The 25,000-nt window shown below is 43.9% G+C and overlaps 1 protein-coding gene across 4 annotated transcripts in view; it reads right to left on the bottom strand.

Annotated features, from left to right (window-relative positions):
* The window catches only part of LOC109423224 (mucin-2), a gene marked incomplete at its 3' end in the record, with an annotated part of 49,233 nt that continues 24,233 nt past the window's right edge, over positions 1-25,000 (bottom strand). Inside the window, 8 exon segments of one of the 4 annotated variants that reach the window (XM_062846068.1) lie at positions 1-2,425; positions 2,492-2,729; positions 2,830-9,251; positions 9,313-9,720; positions 9,785-10,021; positions 10,087-10,256; positions 10,370-10,510; positions 14,144-14,690. In XM_062846068.1, coding sequence (XP_062702052.1) covers positions 62-2,425; positions 2,492-2,729; positions 2,830-9,251; positions 9,313-9,720; positions 9,785-10,021; positions 10,087-10,256; positions 10,370-10,379 — 9,849 coding nt within the window. In that variant the 5' untranslated portion in view covers positions 10,380-10,510; positions 14,144-14,690. 4 annotated transcript variants of the gene reach the window in all.

The following is a 25,000-nucleotide window of genomic DNA, read 5'->3' as shown; positions in this document are numbered from 1 at the left end:
CAGAAGGAGTCGTAACCACTAGCATGCCCCCGCCAGAATTTCCGCCCATTGACGAAAGTTGTCAAGATTTGATTATCGTCTTTACCGGTAGGTCAGTACTCGTCCTTCCATCGACTGTCGATGAGCCGGCTCCGTCGACGACAGGGGACGCTCCATCCGTCTGCGCTTGGTGATGCTGATGGTGATGGTGTAGCTGTTGATGATTGTGTGATTGATGAAGTACGTGGTTGAAATGGTTCTGAAGATGCTGTTGCTGCTGGAGATGGTTGTGAACACCGTGATTGTCACTGCTGTCGTCCATCACCGAACCCAGACAATCACTGATGTCGTCCATTCTGTTGATATGATGGTATTTTCGCTTGTTCGACGATGGAGGTCGTTGAACGGATTGCGGACTATCAGCTAGAAACGATTGGTCGAGAGAGAAATGCAGCGCTGCATCGGAGTCGTTGCTCTGGAGATTCAGAATTGAGTCGATTGCATTTTGAACCTGTCGATTGATGTCATCGTCGAAATTGAGCTGACCACTACTTGCATCGAAGGTTATGTGATTCAGTTGATGCTGGAGATCGTTTGCCACCGAGTGTGGTACCGATTGCTGGTGGGACTGCTTGGTGGTGTCGTGCGATCCGTCCAGTCCTAAAATATCACGATCGAGATAGTTTAGCTTACCGCCTTGACTATGAGAATGACTAGAATTGTTAAGACCACCACCAGTGCCGAGACCAATTAGATTAGTATCATCACAGTTTTCTGCCCCGAGTACCGGCGAATGAAAGCAGTTTTTAGACGATTTGATAGATCCGTGATGTGAGGAAGGAGCATCACTTGTCATAATACCCACTGAGCCACACATGCTGTTGAGATTGTTCAGACTAAGACTCAGATTAGTGTCAAGCATATCAAGATCACCGGTCGCCGAAGCAAGAAGGATATCACCATTCCAGGAAGTGCGTTTTGTGTTAGTAGTGCTCCCGCTAGTATTTGTATTAGTGCTAGGTATATGCCCGTTACCATTACCATTATCACTAAGCATATGATTGTTACCTGCGTTAAGTGCATTGACATCCTGTTGAACCTGTGTATGACCCCGAAGACCTCCAATAGGGTGACTAGAATGAGCTTGATTCTGTGCCTGAGTACATTCGAGTAACCATCGGTGATCATCATCGTGAGTTCTATTCGGGTTCCCAGGCAGACATTGTCTCTTTCCAGCACTACCACTATCTTCCCAGTCACACTCTGATGGATTCCAGTGCCTTTTTTGAGTTATCTGGGTCTGGATTAATTCAAAATTGCTACTTTTATGTAGAAAACTGGAATTATCCAAAGCACTTTCACCACTCTGAAATAGCGCTTCCAATCGTGTTTCCATCAGATCGTTCTGCTTTTCACCACATGCTTCCGGAGAGTTGTCTTCTGAACTCCTGTTGTGTAGAGGTGTACTTCCAAACAACGCTTCCAATCGATTCTCAACAGACTTATCCGACGGTATACTTGATCCACCAGCGCTTCCACCTACACCGGAATCTTGTTGATGAGCGTTGAAGAAATCAGCGAGAGGTGAATCTACTTGACTCCTGGTCACTTCACCATCTTTACCCTCAGTGGGATTGAACAGGTCGTCCAGTTGCTTTTCAATGATTTCTTCTTCCGGACTTTTGACGTTCTTAACCAGATGGTCTCGCCTTTCACTAGGAAGATTCAGTTCTTTCTGGATACACAACCACTCATCGTAAGATTCACTAGGTCTGGACGCATCTATCTTAGTTGGCTGATTCTGACCAACACTGTGACTTTCTCCAACATGATTGAAATAGCTCAGAGATGGTGGAGCAGGTGGAACTTGCTGTGCCACTGGTGCGGGAGGCAAACCATCACACTTCTTCATAATGAAACTCGGTGTAATCTCACTCTCGATATCATCGAAACTATCCATCTCCTTCTTGAGCACCTCGGTCGAAGGTCTTGCTGCATTCCCTTTGGTGATTGTTGATGCCAGCTGTGCAGTATGATGCTGCGCTGAGCTGTGGTGCCTGTACGCCACCAGTTCATCGGTAGGATTACCTTCCGATTTGATTTCTGTTTTGATGCCCAAAAGGGTAGCAGTCGAAGTACTCGGCTGCACACCACACGAATTGGACGCCTCGGGCAGATATTGAAGAGCATGTGGAGAATCCATTGCTGGCATTTCTTCTTTCTTGACTTTGTATTCTTCAACCGTAACGGGTATTGGTGGTTCAGGTAGAGGATGACCTTGCTGATGCACGGCATGAGTCTGTTGAGAGTCGATGTTCATATGCAGCTCATTCAAACTCGGGTTCATATATTCGTTGATTTTCAGCTGCATTTCGAGAATCTCCTTCTCAACATCTGAATTGAGCATTCGGTCGACCATCATCAGCTCCGCGGTTCGAACGTGACGCTGAAATTACACATAAAACACAAATAAGAAAAAGTTCAACAAAGTTTTGCAAACCGCATATCTTACCATTGATTCCTGCATGAGCAAGTACTGGTATTTGTTCACCATGTTTCTATAGATGACTGGAAACTCTTGGGCCATCGATTTGAAAGCAACCTCTTCTTCCTCGTTTTCCTCGCATCGTTCCTCGTACATGCAGTGGTACCGGATCAATCGCTTAACGGCATCCTGTTTGTTCAAGAAGGGCGTCGTGGTGTCCGGTCTGGTGCAAGCATCCTGATCTACCGATATTTGTCGTTCGAACCTGGCGAAAGGACAAGAACAAAAGCAATGTTAGAAGTTTTTCCAAGTCAACCAATCGTGCAACAGTATTGAAAAGAAATAAAGTTCAATATCACACTCACAAACTTGATCGCGCTACCACCATTGCAGGCTTGTGATGGCCTGGAATGGTCGTGGTGACTACTGTCGGAGCTGCTGGCGTCACCGAGCTGCTGCTGAAACTGCTGGTGGTGGTGGCAGTGCTGGTAATACTGGATGAAATCGGAACGGAAACACTGCTGCTCGAGACAGGTGGTTCTGGACCGGCACTCCCGCTGTTTGCAGCAGCCGTTGGTGCCAGTGTTGGAACGGGTGTTACCATAACGCCACTGGATACTTGCTGGACGCTAGCAGTAGTTGTTGTCACCGCCGGTGCTGTCATGGCAGGTGCTGAAGCCATCGTTATCAGTGGCGGTGGAACAATGTTCATGGGTTGCTGGGGTTGTTGCAGTTGAATTTGTAGCGATGGATTTGTCTGTACGGTGACATTACCAGCCGAAGTCGAAATGATGGATGTTTTGGAGTTGAGACCAGCGCCTGGGATGTTTTGCGGCAATGAGTTGGTTAAAATTGCTTGAGAACCGCTTACGATTACGATGGATTGGCCGGTGAAGGTCTTGCTTTGGTGGTTGATGGGCATAGATGTGGGCACCAGAGGGGGCGGTATAGGTGTGTTCGACCGGTTTTGGTTGGACAACAACGATGGTGGTGGTGTTGGTGGAAGCTCGATTTTGGTAACGCTCATGGACTGCAGATGATGAGGTTGCGTCGGAACTAAAGAAGGCATCGGTATGCTTGTAGGAGTGCTCGTTAGAGTGATATTTTTGTTGTTCAAAATGATTTGATGCTGTTGAGGTTGAGGAGGCGCAATTTTTGCACTTGTTTTCACAATTGATGGACTAATCATTTGAGGAGCTTGGGTTATGGTTACACTGGTTTGTGGCGGTAACGTGGAACTTATAGGAATGATGGAGGTAGCAGAAGTACCGGGTAATTTGGGCTGATTTCCACGTGCTTGCTGTATTGGCAGACTATTGGTGATGGTAATCGACATTGAAGAATTGCTACTGGTAACAATTGTACTCGCATAGTTTGATGCCGATGAGGTAGGAATCATCGTATCTTGTTTCACAACCTGTGGTGAACTGATTTGTATTGGCGATGGAATAGTTTGTATGTTGGCTCCACCCTGGTAAATGGCCGCATTGGCTGACGTTGGAGTTACGGATATGGGCGAAACAATTGCCTGCTGAGGTTTGGGGTCATTACTGATGACAGCTCCTCCGGGATTCGGCACTCCAATAATTGGCGTAGGGGGAGGTGGAACTGGCAGGGCATGTCCTGTAGTTATTGTTGGAATGATCTTCCCAGTCGCGAGAATTTTCTGCTGCTCGATGAACAGTCGTTGAAGCGCCTGTGTGATTTCCACATCTGACATACCTTGGATGTTTGTCAATATTGGCAGTGGCTTGTTGTAGGTTGGGTTATTGTTATCGAAGTCTGCCGGAATGTTCAGGGTCGATAGCAGATTCACATTTTGTAGTTTGGCTGACAGCACTTGAATCTGCTGTTGGACGTTTTTCAAAAGTTGCTGCTTTTGTGGCGTCAACTGGATCGTTTGGACTCTGGGAACTAAACTGGGTGCACCAATTGTTGAATTTGTTGTTGGAACTGATCCGGAATTAACGCTAACCAAGGGAGGCATTTGGCTCATCATCGGTTGCGTCGTCGGTTGAGGATGAATTTTTCCCTTTTTACTACTACTACTAGTACTTAAACTGCTACCACTTAAAACATTATTAGGTTGAACACACACATTTACACTACTGTTACTACTGCTGCTATTGTTGCTGCTAATACTAAGATTACTGCTGCTATTAGCGGTTGCTCCATTGGCCGCATTACTAGCATGAGTCACAATAAGATTATTGCACTGGATGGCTCCTGCAGTAGTGACTACCGTTGTGGTCAATGTTTTATTGTTCAGCATTTTGTTACCAATTTGTATTTGTTGCTGGGGTTGAACTTGTGCAACCGGTGGAGCTGGAACTGGATTCGTCACAAAATTGTTCGGATTAACCATTCCGACTATTTTCGTTCCAATCTTGGTGCCATCTTCAGCCAAAATTGGCTGGGCGTGTTGCCCTGGTTGAAGAATTACGTTGGGTGGCAGACCACTGCTCACCGGATTCACTTTTACCAAACTGGTCTTGGCTGGTTGTTTGTCGGCTTTTTTGGCTCGACTTCGTTTAGGTTTTTCCGCCTTAATTTGGTGGTTAACCACTTGCTTATTGATGACGGCAGGCACAGTTGTAGGTATTGGGTTGGGTTTGAAATTTGGATTGTTCTGAATCACGAGCTGCTGTTGATGTTGTTGCTGTGGCTGCTGGTTTTGGTACACTGGTTGCTGCATTGCTGGAGGTTGTGGTGGTAAAGGTGCCGGTGGATGTGGCTTCGGGTCACTGGATTGCGTTACTGGTCCAATATTGTTGAAATGAATTTGGCCCTGCAGCAGACACTGTGCCAGCTGTTGAGAGTTTATTCCTGTGGGAACTATCAGAAGTCGTTCCATTGGTCCCAGAGCAGCAGTAGTTTGACCAGGACTTAACTGGGTTATTTGATTGGTTAGAGTATTTAGAGAAAATAGTTGTTGATTTGGTTCAATTTTGGGCAACTCCACAAGCTTTGGGGCATTCGAGTTGATAACTATCGTTTGTTGAGGAGGTGGAGGTTGAGGTGCAGGTGGTGGTGGTGGCTCTATTGGAATCGATTCATGCTTCCGCACCTCTTTAAGACTTTGAGTCACATGTGATGGTTGGGTATGGATTGCGTGGTGCTGGTGAAGCAATTGTGGCGGCTGTTGTTGCGATTGTGGTTGTTGAATAACTGGTGTAGGTCCCGGTGGCTGGGAATTAAAAGAGGACATGAACTGTCCACTAGCAGTTGGATGATTCTGGGTGTTCGTAACAATGACATTCTTCTGCTGTATTTGTCCACTGACAGTAGCTATGTTTTTAGGAGGCTGCTGAATAGCTGCCACTGGTGCTGGCTGGGATACTATTGGAGCTGGATTCGACGGTGGTGTGGGTTTAGATGGTTCATTCACTAGGCTAACGTTCCCTAAAGCACCGGATAAAATTGCTTGTAGTATCATCTGAGATTGGCTGTCCTGGGGACTGTTGATGTCATGTTTGAGTATTAGATGGCCATTCTCCGCGAGGGACAGACTCAATGCACCCGTGAGTTGGGACAGAATTCCTTGTGCAGACGACGTTTGTTGAATTTGGGGAGGTGCCGATGGTAACTGCATTTGTTGATGTTGCAATGTGGGAGTTTGAGCTACTGGTTGAGGTACAGCCGGAGATTGATTGGGTATAGCTTGGATAGCCTGCGGTGGCTGAACAACATGCGTTGGATTAATCTGCACTGGAGCTGGTTGTTGCATGCTTGTTTGAAAGTGATGTCCAGGTGTTTTAGTATCCAGTATGGGCGTGATTTGAATCTGATTGTTAATTGCACCTTTGGTTGTCTTGTTATTGTTGACCGTTGTCCCGTCTATTTGCGAGATCTGGATATTTCCAATCTGCGTTGGAACTGAAGTGTTAATTGTTTCGAGAGTTTTGTCAACCAACTTTTTGCCATTCTTTTTGTTACCCCCGGACTTCTTCTTAGATGGTGTGACCGTAGGTTTGCTCGGTGAAATGATCATGGAGGTCGTGACTGGTGCAGTAATGGTCGTAGTCACGATAGGAGTAATTATGGTGGATGTTGATATCAAAGTTTGTGGCTGAGTGGTCATATAGTTCTGGCTCATCACAACGGCAGAAGATGGTATCGTCGAAACCGAAGATGCTGCAGCTTGTATCAGTTGATTTTGAATTTCATTGATTTGACTTTGTAGGTTTGGAGTTACTTGCGTATTTAGTACATTGTTCATTAGGCTATTCACACAGAATGTGTTTTGTGAAGTACTAGTAATCACTGAAGTGCTTGATGTAACCGTTCCAGCAGTTGGTGTTGGAGCCACAGTTGCAACACTGATCATTTTTGTTTCCTCTGGACCACTTCCAGACACCCGAGGTATTGAGATCGTGTACGGCTGAGCAGAATTGGGATCACTAGAAGGATCAATTGTAATCATGAATGGTGGTGGTTCCTGGCCAGACTGATGCAACACATGTGATGGTGGGTGCTGCTGCATAGGCGGCTGAGAACTTGGTGGTTTTGCCGAATGGACTTCGGGTAATGATGATGACTTTGATTGGAAGTCCTGTCCTTCTAATCCAGAAGTAGGAATCGAAATCGTGTAAGGAAAATCAACATTGGACCCGGCAGCACTGGCCGGTATGGTGATCATAATATCGGTGGTAGTCGGCGGTAATGGTGCCGGTGGAGGAGACATTAACTGTTCTTTTACAGCCGTGTCGTTCTGTATCACAACGTTCGGAAAATCTTGAGGTTGTTGTGTCGTGGTTTGTACCAAAGGTGGAGGTGGCGGTGCAGGCGGAGGTTCTTCTGTATCCATAAAATCGTCATCTTCAATGCCAATACCAGATATTTTCATTAGATTAGCAAGATCTAACTTTCCCGTAGAGGTATGAGTATTTATTAACGTAGGAGATGTTGGAGGCGACGTCATTGGTTCGGCGTAGGACGTTGAAGTCGGTACAGAAGAGATCATCGAAGAATTGATTATTGGAACTTGGCTCGTAACCACAGGGCTCGGAGTTACAATAATTGGTGCAGCTGTAGCTACTGGAGGTTGCGTTACTTTCTTCTTTTTACTTTTACGCTCTTTTTTGGGTTTCTCAATCTCAAACTTTGGTTGGGGTTGCTGTTGCTGAATCTGTACAGGTTGATGCTGGATTGTGCTTCCACTGAAAAACTGTTGCTGCGTTTGGGGCTGACTTTGTATTTGGTGTTGCTGCCCTTTCGTATCGGTAACGAAAACATGCTGTCCGCTGGCCGTCGTCATTATTGGTGCTGATTGACGGATTGGTTCAGAAGTTATCGAGGAATTTATTTGTAAATGAGAAGTCAGTTGCCCGTCTACAGACGAATTTCCAATTATTTGTCCATGTGAAGAATGTTGATGCGCGGAACTTGCTGGTTGTGCTGTTGTAAATTGTATGTTTTGGGTGTTAACGATATCACCTTGTGGCGTTGAAGTCTGCACCGTTGGTGGAGGTGGTGAGGTAAACGTTGCCCCGCTAGCAGCCGCTGCAGCAGCAAGTTGTGAAAAGTTGGTATTCCCGATCTGATTCAAGTTGATGTTTTGATTTTGCAAGCTAAAGCTGCCTACACCTTGTTGAAATTGTGCAGGTAGAGTTGTCAATAGCTGCCCATTCAATCCATTTGGCACCTGAATTTGGGTAAGGTTTCCGTTTAGCTGCAAATTTTGAATTTGGGCTACACCTTGACTGAGCAAATGTTGATTTATAGCTGCCGTAATTTGTTGTGGCTGCCTCTGACCTTGCAGTCCCTGAATTTGGGTTAACGGTACACCTTGGTTAGTTTTCAACCCTGGTATATTCTGTTGCACAAGATTTCCCTGAGAAGACACTATGAAGGTTGGTGCCGCAGCCAACTGCATGGCCCCATTTGTGTTCAGTATTCGTAAGACCTGTTGCGGCTGTGCTTGCTGAAGTTGAGGCCTTGTGTTATGGATCACCAAGCTGGGTGCAGCTAGTTGTGGCGTCGGAGGCCTTAATATCAACTGGACACCCTGTGGAGTGTTCTGCTGAACGATAACCGGCATTTGATTGAGCAGAAGTGGTTGTGCGTTCAGATTCCCAGTTGGAAGGATGATTGAACCTCCATTTTGTGGTGTTGCCGTTTGAGTTGGAGTTGCTGTTGGAGTTGTTTGCGGAGTAGCTACCAATTGGGGTTGTTGTGTAGGAGGTTGTGGTTGTTGGGCTTGCTGTGGACCTGCCTGGGTTACGAATTGGCTGCCTGTAGGTGTTTGTGTTACTTGGATTTGAGCCGGCATATGATTCACCATCGTAGTTTTAGGCTGTGTCATAATTGGCTTATTAATGGATGTACTGAGTGACACGGGACTGAACGTTGGTTGCATGTGCTGCTGTGGGCTCTGATGTGCCGAGCCTAGCGATGGCGATACCGATGGAGTCACTGGTTTGGGCAAGATCTGTTGATGAATTTTCGATTGCTTGTGCCCTCCGATGATGACTGTTCCTCCTGCAACGCTGACCGACGCAGATGACGACGGAGATGTGTTTGAGGACGGAGAAGATGTAATAATCTGCTGAATAAACTGCTGCGGTTGTGGTTGCTGTTGGTGAGACGTATGCATCGGCTGTGAAACTATGTGCTGCGTTTGGGGCGATTGCGATATGATCGTTTGACGATTTTGTAGCTGCTGTGGTTGGCCTGGCGTTGAAAGTTGTTGATGCCCCTGGTGTTGCGACACTGCAGGTTGCTGGGTAATGAATTGAGAACCTTGGAATATTTGCACTATTTGATTGCCGGCACCCATAACAGGATACTGAAAATAAAGGAAGGAAAAATTAATCGATGAAGACTAGAAAACTCGCCTTCATACAAACCTGTTGTATCACAGGCTGTGGTGTTGGAGGCCTTAGTTGTGCTGATGCCCCTGTACCAGTTGTTGTTGCTGTTGTCCTGCCGGGAGTATGTCCAGCACTGCCAACAATAATACTACCTCCCAAACCACCGTGGCTACTTGTTGTAACCAGGATCGATCCGTTGGGACTCGCAATCGGACTGGGGCTGGCAATTGGGCTTCCAACGAAGGAAACAGTTTGCGCTTGCTGCTGTTGATGATGTTGGATATGCGGTTGTAAGGCTTTTTTCGCCGCTTTCGGGCTACATGCAGGAGCACCGATAGTTGTCCCATGTCCATGACCAGCATGTGACTGAATAAAGGTATGTTGCTGGGGTTGTACAAGCGTTGGTTGGTGGATAACACTCGCTGAGGAAGACTTTCGACCCTTCTAGGAAGAAAGAGATGTTTTTGAGGGTTTTGAGAAAATTGGATAGATTGAAGAAGGAACTTACCTTGTTCAACGAGATGTTATTGGACCCCACTAGTGTCGTGTTGAACTCATTGCCAGGTATGGTCGTAATGCTGTATGTCGCCGCTCCGGCCGGCGACTGGGTTGGGCTCGGACGATAAACCACCGTGCCTGCATTTGGGCTGCTGTTGCTGAACTGTTGTTGCTGTTGCGGCTGTTGTTGCTGTTGAGGAAACTGATTGAAGGATTGACGTCTGTTGGTGATCCCTAGCTTCCGGTCCTGTTGATGGAAACGGAAAGAGACAGTGATACTCATTGTGCGTCCCGAAAACGGTCAATACTTACCGGCTCCTGAGTCAAAGTGCCTACAACGTTGCTGTTTGTTACTAGCAGAACATCCTGTGGTTGATGCTGCTGAAATGGTGACTGCGATGGCGAGGGTTGCAGCCGAGGGCTTGCTGGTACCGATGGTGATGGGCTCGGCGTTAAAAATGGACCCGGAGGAGACAAAATACCTGAGGAATGAATAAAGAGAATGGAGGATTCAATAGTGATAATCATAACATTTGCAGATGATGTGGATTGGAAGAAAACAAAAATAGATGACTAAAATGCTCTCCAAAATTACCAAATATCATTTTTGATCCAGGCGATGCATTGGTTATGTGTTCAACGGCTCACTGATAGATCCTTGGATATTCAATTTCATCGCTCATATTATAAGGTCGAATGACTCTAATTTTTTTTTGCTGGATCTCATATATATGTACTTGAAAAAGAATAGCGTTTCACAAAAAATGGTTAAGAAAGTTGCAATAGCCATTTTCACCGATATTTTTGAGTGCCACATGGAATATCACTGGCAAAGGCCTTGGCTTCAATCGTCATATTTTAACAGACACGGACACGTTCAATGCCTCCAGTGAGCTTTTTCGCTCTTTGAAGGAAGCACGACACTAGATGACGGACTAGCATGCAACGACCAGTGGCACAGCCGAAAACTTTTCCTGACAGCTGCGGCGGGAATCGAACCCGCGCTCTTCAGCACGATGCGGCCAAGAGCTTGGTGACACTAGCCGCACGACCACGGAGCCGCACAATATTGGTCTACATGACGGGCGTGGGGCCTTCCTCACTCTAAAAAAAAACTAGCTAGCTTCACATCTGTGATTTTCCTCTCATCGCCTGTCCCAGTTTCCTAGCAATCCCACGAAAAGAGATTCAGAACTCGGGTCTTGACGATAGAAGGATCTCATGATACATCTGGCCAACGACAACTCGGAGGCCAAGGGGTCCTTTAAATCTACAAATGGCGAAGATGTGTGGCAGGTTCGACGATCTCGTTATGATATGCGCAAGGTCCCACGGCGCTTTGATGCTTACGTTCTGGACTAGGACGCAGCAATCGCAGCTTAAACAACCCGCAATAGGATTCCATGAGCAGCGTTGAACCTGGAAGCTCGACTCGGTGCTTCCTGAGACAAAGACAATAGGTTCGAAGTAAGTCATCATCTGAAGCGGAACTAGCATGAAGCCAGAATAGTCACCGTGGCTGCTCCCAACACCCTGGAGTTGACTTTGAGCAGATGTTTGTTCCGGTTTCGTATCATGCTGCTCTGCTTACGTTTCAAACTGTAGTGGCCAAAAGAGAGTATTGTTCGTCCAGCACTTTTACGTTAAAACTGCTTATCGCTAAGGATGGCTTGTAGAGAAAGTGTACAAGTGCCTATCAGCTACGAAGCAGAGGGACAGAAGGAGCTAGTGTGCTGGCTCAGCCGCAGTAGATACGGTCTGCGATAGTCGCCCAGATGCTGATAGCGTAAGTTGAAGGGATCCCTGACGAAGTACGAGTTCAAGTCATACAAACAACAACGTTGGCGATCTACTAGTTGGTTCATATTATCGAAAGATGTTGAGATTATTATGCTGTTCCAGAGTCTGCAGCACGAGTGCAAGATGACATGTCTGGATCAAATGTATTTCCTTTTCCTTAATGTAGAGCACGACAGCGATCAGTACAAGATACGCCTCAGAACCTATATCGATAAGTGAAGTGCAGTCAGCAAGATCCCCAATTCACGTCGGGTTCCTGAAATCCCAGGATTCGGGCCAGCGTTTTAGGAGATACAGGCACCAGAAGATCAGCTTCGAGGCTCGTATTCTTGCTCGCCGAAGCACGCCGCGCTTGGGCGTGCAGGAGGCGCTCTAGCATTACCCTATCCACAATGAAGGCTGAATACGTGGCTCTCAGCTGAACCTGCCAATAGTTGTTCTCGATTCTATATTTTTTTATGACTCTTCCAATAAATATGTGTTGATTCTAGACTCAAAAAATGCGATCGACTGCTGCCCTTCTACTAGGTTGATTAGGAAGACCTTCCCTGTTCAAAACAATAACCTTATACATATTTCACTGAATACCAGCACTCTACAAGAAATTTTACCTTCTCAAATACAATGTTATGGGCGTCATTCATAATCCCACTTTCCATAACAGTCAAATTTCTTGGCACGACTTCACTCTCAGAGCGGAACCGCAAAGCAAAACAGTCCTGTCGTGTTTGTCTTTGCCTTTGGTGCGATGGACGGCAGTCGGTTATAACCTCGCCGCACTCATCACCGCCGCAGCACACACGAAAATCCACGAGCAACATTCCACGACATTCTGTCTGACTTTCTTTGTTTATCGATTAGATTAGAAGGTGATGCTGTGTTGGTTGTATTTGAATCCTAGTAAGGAGTGTATCGGAAATTAACTATAAACATTCAGGATGCTCTATCTCGAAGCATGTTTGGTTTTATCATTTCGGTTCTTCTATCAAATCTTCACAATACAGTCAAGTTTAGAACAGCCTGAAAAAATTTGAAAATTGTTTAGCATTATTGAAAATATTGTAGAATGAATACATCTCACAAATTAAAGTTTTGGACAAATTGTTGTTTTTTAAAGATTTTTCAGCGTTTCAATAACCTGTAGCGAATAAAACTTGTACGGCGAAAAATCCAAAAAATATAAATTATTGTTAGCAGTTATGTACACATAACATATCACCGAACACCAACTTAAAAAAAAGTATTTATGATCGAAAAATCCTCAACATTTAAAAAATGACCTATCCTAAAAAACCACTAATTTTTTGTCGAACTTTGACAGCCTGTTTTAAATATCTTCAAAGGTCATACAATTCCGTTCTCTACTAAAGCTACCTCGTCGTTAAGTTTAAAAACATTTCCAATTAAAAAAAAATGAATCATCAATTTGATGTATTTTTCATTTGCGTAATCGTGCTTTGAATCAGCATCAAAAAATGGGGTCCCTGAAAAATGACCTTTTTTCATTTTTAAGAATTGCGCTCAAATGGAGTCGAACTTTTTCTTGAAAATAATTTTTTACCTATATTATGAGCAATCTGGGAAAGAATATATTTGCGCTAAAATATTTTAAAAAATAAAAAAAAAATCCATGTTTTTCGCAATTTCAAATTTTTAAGAGGTGTCCAAAATTTTAAGATCATGCGTTTAAACTTTGAGATTGATGACCATGTAAAATAATTATTTTTACAAAAGCAAAAGTGCCATTCCTTTTTCTGAGGATTTATATAGTACCTCCAAAAATAAAATTATTTATAACTTGAATAAATTATTTTTTAGGATGTTTTGAACATATATAGTTAATTTCCGATACAGTCCTTATGTGAGTTTGCGTGCGCGAGAATTGTGGTGGTTGTTGATTTTGTTGTTGCCCACAGGTCCACCCAGGAAGGAATGAGGCTTGGGAATCCTTTCGAATTACCAATTAACTTCTGAAGGAGTGATTTTTGAGGAATACTTCGGGTGTATATGAGCAATTGATAAACCTATAGTTTATGTGTTACGTTCACAAAAATCACTAAACGGAATAATGCTTAAATATATATATATACATATACACGGTAATGAGCCGATATTATCGTCTGCAGGACTTAGTTACACTTAGTCCTGAAGTTCTTGGGACAAATTTTCTTCTACAAACAAAAAAAAAATCAACAGACACATCAGAGTCAAAATCATCACACTCTAAAACCATCAAGTATCAGAATTGTAATTTCCCCTTGTGATTTATTCTCAGGTCAATTAATCAAAAAAATGTCCCCAAAAAACTCGAGTTGCACGTCACATTTTCTTTGTTTGTCACTCGCGCCGAGCCAATTTATCATGCAAAGTTTTTCTCGCTCCGTTTCGGTCCATTCTACCGCACTTGACTTCGCACCGTCATTGTTTTGTGCTATGTGGGAACCGAGTTCTAAACTTCCACCAGCGAAGCACTCAAATCTATCGGGATTATTTTTAAAACTAAAACCTAAATTCACGATTGTCGCGGCGAAATTTCTTTTCACGCGGCCAAGCTTCAACTTTTTGATACCGTCGTCGTCGCAGCACCCCGCCAAGTGTTTCACCACCCATCATCATCGAAGACGACACTGACTGCCACGGGATGAAAAAAGGGCGCCGCAGAGAGTGCGGAAATTTGCACGCACGCACCACTCACAGTTGTGTCGTGGCTGGCACTCCGGAAAAAATGACCCATCAACAATGTTCGGAAAATAAGAGCGTGAGAAAGAAGAGAACGGCGCGCGACCGACCTACCGATCCACCGACCACCGGTAACGGTGTGTTGGTGGAAGCCACAACGCGGGCACGTATCCTGACGGTGAGCTGGGATGGGGATGGGGGGCGCTGGAGGAGTGTGTATCGTCTCGCGTTATCGCATCCAGCCAGGATCTCGAGAAGGCGCATTATAGACACGCGGCAGTGAGTGCATGCTGAGCAGACGAGAGAGTTGAATGGGTTGCTAGTAGAAACGTTGTTGATGTTTTGAACTTTGCGGGGCGTAGATTAAGAAAAACTAATTATACCTAGGTTTATACAGAATGTACTTTTCAAAGCCATGGTTGATATAAATATATGCTAAAACATTTATTTCATCTGAATAATAGCATTATTGAGAATTCAAAATCAAGTACTTAGGCATAAGGGGCTGTCCCCCTCCCCACAAAAATACCATGGTTTATGAATGGCCCCTAATACGTATAACAAATTACACGGTGAAGACACGTGACCTTCTGGAGCCCGGATCTAAACCTTAGCTCGGACCGGAAGGTCGACGAAGGATACACGCACAGTGGCCATCTGGCGATTTGATACACGGTGGAACACGGAGGAAGCCGGACACAACCGAAGGTCCTTGACCGTCATCAGGGATGGCTGACCTCACGCTTTGATAAGCCGGCATTTGTGGAGCGATTGCTTATGGACGATAATACCGACGATCTATCCAGAAATGATCTAGTCGGAACCTTGAGCCGTGCACGTGACGCCGCAATGCCAAGGCGATCCCTATCCAGGAATGAACGCAAACCGGTATACTGGAGAAATCTCCGGACTCCACAAATCCTGCCACAGAGCTATAAGAAGGCAGCAAAGAGCTCGCACCGATGAGAGTAGAATGGAACGAAGTGAGGTCTACAGGGCGGCTAAATTGGCACTGAACAATTGGCTAACACCTCTTGGGGTAACGCCTACAGAGTCGTCATTGCCAAAACGAAGGGCGTGTCAGCGCCTCCATAACGCTCCCACGAGATGCTGTAGAAGATCGTGGAAACGATACAAGACCATGGACCCTCGTCCCCTATCCCTTTCGTGACGGAGCTCAAAAAAGTGGAATTTCCATACAAATTGCTCAAATTTGGCTCTCCAGAACTCTTGGACTTTTTAATATATCAACACTTTTTCTTCAGCATTTGCTAGAGCTACTCCTTGTCTTTCGATTTCTAACTTTGTCCACCTAGATAAATCGGAAATCAAAAATTTGCGACAGATAAAACTTTTTCATGTTTTACGATTTTTGCTCACTTTTTGTTTAACTTGTTGTGGTAAATTTTACACACAACATAAACAAAAGTTTGTTTGCACACATGCAAGAATAAGTAATGGCTCAATCATCAAAATAATTTACATCAGGTAAACCAAAGACTAAACAGCTGGAAAAATTCACAAAACTGTTATTGTTCAACAGCACAATTGTGCTGGTTCGTCACGAAAGGGCTATGGCCAAACCGGCCATAGCAAGACCGCTTCGGTAACGAACGACGAGCTCATCGCAATAGCGAAGTCGCTTCAGTTGAACAAGGCTCCGAGTCCGAACGGCTAGCCCTGGCATGTTCAGAATGGCTATGCAGATGTACCTAGACATAAGTGAATTTCCAGAGAGATCGAAAGGGCAAAGAATGATTCTACTTCCCAACCCCGAGCAGCCACCTGGCGACCCGTCGGCATACAGACCTGTATGCCTTCTGGACACCGCCGGAAAACTGCTGAAATGGATCATGCTGTCAAGGCTGATGGTCTACCCGATGATCCTGGCCTCTCGGATAACCAGTTCGGCTTCCGGAAGAGTCGATCAACGGTGGACGCTATTAGCACTGTAACCAAAACGGCCGAGATAGCGCTCCGAAAGAAGCGAACGGGAATCCGTTGTTTCGCGGTCGTCACGCTGGATGTAAAGAATGCGTTCAACGGCGACAGCAGGGCCGTTATCTAGTGCGCCATACACGCCCTAGAAGTCCCGATTAGTTTACCAAGGAAGAGATGAGAGGAGCTACATCAACACCGTGGGGGTACCTCAAGGCTCCATCTTAGGCCCGGTACAGTGAAACGCGGCGTTTTAGGGTGGTCAGCGCATGACGCACGGTCTCAAAGGACGCGCTATGCGTGCTAGAGGGAATGACGCTCATAGCACGAGTTGTGGCAGAGAACGATAAGTGCTTGGAGCGACGTGGCATAAGAGGCGCGACAGAGATCAACAAAATATCGTCTATTATGTAGAAGTGACAGAGGAAATGAGATTCCTCCTGCAAGGGCAGATGGAAACACAAGCTCATACTGAGCGTGTCTGAATGGACAGATAAGCCCCATGGCGTGGTGAACTTCCATTTGGCACAATTTCTGTCAGGCCATGGGTGCTTTAGGTGGTTGTTATATCCGAGTTTTCAAGATAAAAGGCATTTCTTTGAAGACGAGTGAGACGACCGAGTTCGTGCATTGTCAAATTAAAACTAAACTTTATTTCCAGGATACATGTACATGGACTTAGCTTTCTTCACTCATTATCTCATACATAGCTTGAGAACCCTTCCAGAGGGTTCGGTAGTTTTACCGAGCGCATCCTGCCACTACAGTGGTATTTGCACAGACTCGGACATGCAGGCTTCCCCGCATGTCCGGAATGCACAGACTGCGACGAGATCGCGGAGCATGCGCTCTTTGAATGCCCACACTTCGTGGAGCAAAGGTCGAGTATGCAGGGGATATGCGGTAAAGATATCACTTCGAACAATATTGTTGAAAGGATGTGTATTACTAGGCCGTCCCTTATTTTGCAAAAATTAGAAATGTTATAAGTTCGTTAGTGGAAAATGATCGTTTTAGCTAAGAAATGATCGTGTCAAAATTTGAAGTCCATATCTCAAGGCTAAGTGGTCCCTCAAGGGGCCTAAAGTTGTCAAAATTGGTATGGGACAAAAAAGCATGAATTTTTTTTCGACAAAAAAATACGCTATTCTACTAAAACCGGTGATTTTAGGACCCTAAAGCGCCGAAAATGTACTTAGATTTGCGATATCTCTACTCGTTTCTGAGTTATTGACAAAAAAAAAACAACCGAAAAATCGGCATTTTTGACCATTTTTTTAGATCCCGAAGGAAACCCACCCTATTTTGTTCAATAACTCAAAAACGAGTAGAGATATCGCAATTCTAAGCACATTTTCGGCCCTTTAGGGTTCTAAAATCACGGTTTTAGTAGAATAGCGTATTTTTTCGTCGAAAAAAATTTCATGTTTTTTTTTTGTCCCATACCAATTTTGACAACTTTAGGCCCCTTGAGGGACCACTTAGCCTTGAGATATGGACTTCAAATTTTGACACGATCATTTCTTAGCTGAAACGATCATTTTCCACTAACGAACTTATAACATTTCCAATTTTTGCAAAATAAGGGACGGCCTAATGTGTACAGGGGCGGACAAGTGAGATTCCGTTACTTTAACGATCTCCCGAATCGTACTTGATCTGCAGAGACAATGACGGGGCAACCAACTGCAAGTTGAGTTGCCCCCCTTCCCATCCGGGAGCTTGAGTCCAACGGATAGTCTACAGTACCTACTTGCCAGGACCTTGCTGTAGCTGGTTGAATGCTTACCAATAGGGAGCACTCATGTACGTTCCCCCGTCCATAACGGGCGTACCGCGAAGTTAACCCTAGTCGTGCATTGGGGTCTTTATGACCCCTAAACGTGCACTACGTCAGCAAGGTGTGCGTCAGTTAATGCACGAAGAAGTTTGAGGAAGAGAATGAGTTTTTAGTGGGTCGATCCTCACATAACCCGAGGATCCACCCCTTGGTATCTGATTAGCAGATTTTCGCATTCCATAAAAAAGAGTTGACGAGGGTGAAGTGCTGTACCCTAGACAATTTATGCCGAGATGATTTTGATCCGTCGGATGTCGAAACTTGAAGAAGTTGTTCGAAGTGTTCAAACCAACGTTTTGCTGATCAGTTAGGTTCGATGAGTAACTGTCCAGTAGCGTATTTCACTGGCATTAATGGATTCATTTTGGCTCTAACCAGGCGTTGTGATATATCGTAGAGGAGGCGGATATCGCCAGTTATGACGGCTTTCTCCTCCTCGCCGGCCAGGAAGTTCACCCATGGTCGCCTGTCCCGTCTGCAGCAGCGTTTGACTTCCTTTTCTGGAGTTGAATATCGTTGACGGGGCTCGTATTTGGCTGTCCTGATTCTTGTCCGCTTTATCGCGCTTCACAATCTTCCGCCAGGATGCATTAGTGATCCAATATTTTTGCTTAGTCCCAGGATTTCAAGCTTCAAGTGCTGCGCCTCGCTAACGAGTTGTTCCAACTTGCCAATTTCATGTTTCAATTCTTGTTCGTTGTTTCATACTAAAAGTGGATGCCGTTGAATCAGTGCATAGTCTTTCCCTGTTGGTTTCTTGAACAGTTTGTTGACGTTCGGGGACAGTAGGTTGTTGGCCACAGGATGACAGTAGAGACGCTGTTTGAGCCTCATCTCCTAGGTGAACAGACGCTCGGGACGTTTCTCCTTAATCGAGCTGAAGTCAGAAGTCTTTGCCATGAATGACCCGCGGAAGCATGAGGTAGGGACTTGTGTGAATCAGAGCTATGTTGGCCGCTCTTTTCCGACTCATTACTTTGCAGCCCTTTTGGTCCAAAACTGTTTTCCACTTTTGGCCTAACTCCTGAAAAAAATTCAGTCTTTTCAATGAGTATCGGGTCTGTCGCTCTACTTCTTCATTTCGCTGCGGCCAGTATCGACTTACCATTTTGTAGCCCTGACATCCCTTTTCATCAACAGTTAATAAACAACACGTGATAATATGCGCCTAATTTGCATAAAAACAATACCAATGTTCTGGCAACTCTTCCTTACAGTTCCTAATGATGCTCACGTACAAACTGTAACCCGTTCTCTCTATCTGATTTCACGCTGTACAGCTCAAGCCACGCTACGAAGTTCTTGTTCTCTCGCCGGGAAAATCCCACATCCTTCGCTCCCAGTCAACCGCGTGAATCAGTGGGTAGGTATCAATCTCCGTAACGAAAAGACAACAAAGCCTCCCGAACGCCCAACTCGAAAAACAGTAGCCCAGAGTCCAGAGACAGAGCACTAGGTACCTACTGCAGGATGTGGAGTCACCATTCACTGATGCAGTTCGACAATTTGGGCGGATTTTACACCCACCCTCACACACACACATACGGGAAGGAGAAAAGCCTCAATCGGGGGAGATTGATTTTCCCGTTCGCATTCGGACAGATAAGGTGAAAGTTCTAGACTAGAGGGCTGTGGGAAAAACAAGAAATTGCTGCCTGCTCTTTACTATGCAAGGCACCGCTCGTGATTGAGTTGCTTTTGTGTAACTTTTGGGATGTTTTGCTTCCGGGATATTGGCGTTTTCTCTTGTTCTCTCCGATTGCGCTGATGTACAGAGCTCTTCAGTACCTAGAACTAATGAACACGACAGCGGTTGTTCAGTTGTGTATATGCACTGTTGGTTTATTTATAATATTGAATGAGTTAACTTTGCATCTTGAAACATTTTTTAAGGCAAATTGCAAAATCGTCTAAGTGAATTTGCTCTCGACCCTCCTCTATGAAAAGCATTTCAACTTCTCCTGGTTGGCTAAGAGATGGTTTCTAATATTTTTACTATTGTACTTTTCCTTTAGTCCCATAATTGCCTATCGTTTGCTTGAATTTTTCCACGATTACAAATGTTCACGTTACAAACGTCTCATTTGTCTGGTCACGGATAATACGCAATATCGCATCAAGGATCCCTTTCCTTTCTTACATTTGTATTTTTCCGTGTTTACCTACCAGACTTTTCCTGTACATATCTTTGTGTGAGTGTGGCTGTTTGCTAGTCGGAGGTGGCTGCACGTGCCTTTGAATGACTCCGGTAAAGCGTTCGTTCGTAGCAGAATTTCAACAGGCATATTCTGTGACGCTGAACGACACGTGATACAAATAGAGAGCTAGTTTTTGTTTCAATGTCCGTAACTTAAGGTTCAGTTAAATTAGGATGTAATGAGTTTTATTCAAATTGCAGATGATTTCATATTTCATTGCCGAACTTTTGTCGTGATTTTTACCTGGAATATCTACAAGTTTGCTGTTATCGAATGACAACATTTTCATTTTTATTTTTATTTGTGGGAATTCAGGGAAATGTTAAGGCTTAAAAAAGATACCGTCATTCCAAATAAAGTGAGCGATGAGAGGAGAGGGCGGGAGGGGGGTGGGGTACATAGATTTTCATCTTTGCGCTGCGGGTGGTGGTTGGAAAACTTCACCTGGAGCGAGCTGGAATGGGTTGGCTGTACAAGTGTTTTCGGGAAGTGCGCGCCCATTGAGAGTTTCGTCCACCACGACTTGGTAGTTCGCCTTCCAGTAGAACTAATATGTTAGGAATTGCACGCGTGTACCATCGACAACACGCGGTCACCGAAGTGATCGCCATCACGAAACCTCAGGGGCGACCCTCGAATGAGTCTACATCACAAACCACATCGCCGTTCCTAATACGAAACTACCAGACGATCAGACGCTACCAGAGGGGCTCCACACCGCTGACCAAGACCGCCGATCTCAGTCACATTCCGATATCGCCGTGGTTTTCCTGTACCATCTTGTGAATCTCGCAGACCTGCGCCTGGTCAGTTGAAGAGCCTACTAGTGCTAGAAATCTCTCTACGCTGCCGGCGTCTCGCTATCTGAGACTCGGCAATCACGGCTTTGAACAGCACGGCACGACACGTACGTCGCCAAAAGACCTTCTCGTAGAACCAACCTTCTTCGCCGACCACCCGCCTCCGGAAGCCCGGCAACCGAACGTTGCGAAGCCACACGTGGTCCAGATACGAGCGGGGATTCTATAACATTTACCCGAAAACCATTTACCCGAAAGACATTTACCCGAAAACCATTTACCCGAATGTAACATATACCCGAATGCCAAATACCCGAATGCGACATTTACCCGAATGCGACATTTACCCGAATGCGACACTTACCCGAATGCGACACTTACCCGAATGCGACACCTACCCGAATGCGACATTTACCCGAATAGTTCATTACTATGCACAAATTATGATTTTGAGAATAAAGTTCACTTATTTTGTTCTGCATGTATTATTTTGTATTGTGGATCAGAAAAGCATTTTGATCTTCCTCAAGAACCCATTTTATCACATTTTCCCTGAAATGATCCGCGATATGAATTCACAGGGCATATGCTTGAATAAAACTCATAACTGTAGCTTACATTTGTTATGTTAACGCTGTTAGCGCTCACTCTAGATATTTACCCTTCTTTGATGCATATGCTGTTCTTTTGATAAGAAAAGAACAGTTAATGGTTTAAAGATTAAAGATTAATGATTTAAATCTCTGTTTGTAGCCCAAGGTGTCATTAGTTCGAAACGATTAGAAACAGCCCTCGGAAAATCAACATAGGGGAAATTACCTATTCTCGGCCGTTTTGTTCTCTTCGTCTTCGGGGGTTTTTTGAAACCTATTGAACTCAAAGTTGGTCTCAAATCCTTCCCAACTAAGCTGAATTATATGGCCAAGTTTCAGGTAATTTGGCTGACAAAACCCCTCATGACGAAGAGAACAAACCTGCCGATAATACCCATTGTCACCCTATCATTAGAAAATAATATTTGACAGAAAAGTTTGCAGATTGTTCACCAAACAGAACATCCGGGTTACGTACAAAAGGCTGAATCACATAAGGCTGAATGATCAAAAGGCTGAAACACATAAGGCTGAATGATCAAAAGGCTGAAAGATATCAAAAGGCTGAAAAGTTTTGAAAAATGTAGAGAATCGAATGAAATGACATTTTGGACATTTATGGCTAATCTATTGGTCTTTGATAAACATTTGACTCGACATGAAAATGATCATAGGAAACAAAAGAATCTTTGCTCGAAAATACATTTGGTCAAAACCCATTTTACGGAAGAGGAAGTATATGGCATTCAATCGATTTGACTATTTATCGAATGTACATCTGGTCACGTGAGCTAACTCTAACAGATGAAAAGACATTCAAGTGGCACATAATCTTATGGATTTCGGTATCATAATGTCTATGATATTGTACTTTCTTCAGTATCATATTAGCCAATACCCCGCTAATACAAAACTATTTTAGCTCAAATTGACAAAGGATTTCGCCAACAATTTATTTCCACTCGTTTGAAGTATTTTGTGTGTCAACTTGGATACTAGGTTGAATGAGTCTTAGATGTAAACAATTGTTCGGATAATTCTGGTAATAAGCGGTAGTTGAGGCAAAAACTATTGTATCTAACTGTTGCTCAAAAATGTTTGAATTTTATTCAGTTCTAAATTTACCTCCACCATGTTTCCACAGATTTCAAACATTTTGAGCTCATTAGATTCAGAAATTCTTCTGCTATTGGAACCATATCTGAGCGTACCAGTCCGGTCAACATGGGTTTTGGAAAATACGGATTTCCAATCATATGATTTAATACAATACAGTAACGGAGTTATTGGCATGAATTATCGAAAATCATAAAATTACCTAAACCAATAGAGTCTGATCGTCGGTCCATCAGTTGGCCATTCCTGATTAAGTTTCTCAAGGAACTCCGGGTGACTAAACAGGTTTATTAGCATCACATATCGACAAAAACTATTTCCCCCAATGGTTTGCGCATAAGAATTCAGAACCGAATTGCAACACTGCAGTGTGAACGCGTTCAATTTGAATTGGAAGTTCATACTCGGCACACTGCGATCAAATATATTTGAACATGCAAATTGAGCGTGGCATAAACTGGAAAGGACTGAACCCGTAGCATGCTGACTAACATGTTACCCTGGTATCTGTGATACTAAAATGATCATATTTTTATTTGGCAATCTTGAAGAGTGGACCAGTCCGACCGACCATCGTGTGTTTCGAAAAATCTAAATTCCTGGAGCTGTATTTCAATATCCGAGACCACAATGTCGTACCAAAGGATCTATGGTGCATTTCCCTGTGACATAACATAACAACGTCCAAACATGTAGATGCGGCACAAGGTTCTAGTCCTAGCAAAGAAGACACATAGGATTTAATGATGAAGATAAGCGCATGTGAACTCAGAGTCGAATGGGAACCGAGCGGGCGCTCTTAAGCAGCAAAAGCTCTGACAGGCAAGTTCAATGCTTTGTCGACCAAAAAATTTCAAGTGTTCAGTTCATTTTTGGCTCACGTTCTGTTCGAATACAATACTGCTTGAAAGAATAGCCTATTATATAAGAAGGAGAAACATCTGGTAAAAAGTAAGCAGCTTCAACACCTGAACTTAAATTATGGTTCTTTCAACATTTTAAAAGAAGGAAAACCTTTGATAAAAAAAATATGCAGCTATAACATTCAAACACAGTAAGAACAGCCTATGTTCAAAAGAAGGGGAAATCTCCGATGAAACGTTTTTAAGGAATATGCGCACACAGAAGCTCGCTGCATTTTACACATTGGTAAGAATGCCAACACTGAATATATGCAAATACCTCAAAAGAACAGCCTATTTTTAATAGAAGAAAAAATCACTCACGGGAGAGTTATTAGTATGTAGATATTATCATCAAACCTTTCCGCTTGGTCGTTATACTGTACTATTTGCGGCCACAATACTTACTCTTCCATCAGAGATTTTCCCCGCTTTTTTAGAAAGGCTGTTCTCTCGAGGTAAATGCATAGATCATAATTTAACCATTCAACTAGGCTGCCTAGTAAACCTTTTTAGCATTAAAATCATTATGACATATTCGCCTTAGTGGCATTTGAGGCCTGATATCCTTCGGCATAATGACACAGTACTAACGGGAACGACATTTCGGCAAATGCCACTCCGGGGAATAGTATTCCTGAAAATATAATACCTTGTGTAATACCATCTTTTAAATCATTAAACCCTCAGCTCAGATTCTATAGAGTTCATTATTATGCATATTTCAAGTTTTGGAATTTGCCATGTTTTCAGCCTTTTGTTATTTCAGCCTTTTGTAATTTCAGCCTTTTGTTACATATCCATAGTTTCAGCCTTTTGTATTCAGCCTTATGTGCATTCAGCCTTTTGAAATTCAGCCTTATGTTACCATCCCGAACATCCCATTATTAAAAAAAGGAAAAAATCTTAGATGTAGACTTGGAATCTATCACTCAATCATGTAAGAGTGTAATTCAAAAGAACACCATATCTAGACCAACATTTGAAAAGGGCGTAACAGCCATTTTGAATTTCTGCTTCTCCCGTCCCTCCTAGGCTTACCCACCATTATTCATGAAATCTTTTACCAGTAACAGATAGATCTGACTCCCCTCTATCTGTTAACGGGAAAAGTTTGCATAAAAATATTGATATACGCCAAGGAGGGACGGAACAAGTGATAATTTGCAATGGTTGTTCCGCCCTTTTCAAATGTTAGTCTAGATATAATCGAAACAAGGACAAAACTTATATGCATCCCAACTAACAAAAATGGTAGCTGAATAACAGCTTATTCAATCAAAATTTCAAAAATTCAGCTTATGATTGACTTATTCTTCTATTGTACAGCAACTATGTTTGTTCTGCAGTTAGTAGTTCG

Source organism: Aedes albopictus, chromosome 1 (assembly GCF_035046485.1).
Source record: "Aedes albopictus strain Foshan chromosome 1, AalbF5, whole genome shotgun sequence".
Lineage (NCBI taxonomy): Eukaryota > Metazoa > Arthropoda > Insecta > Diptera > Culicidae > Aedes > Aedes albopictus.
This window is presented reverse-complemented; position numbering and strand designations above follow the sequence as displayed.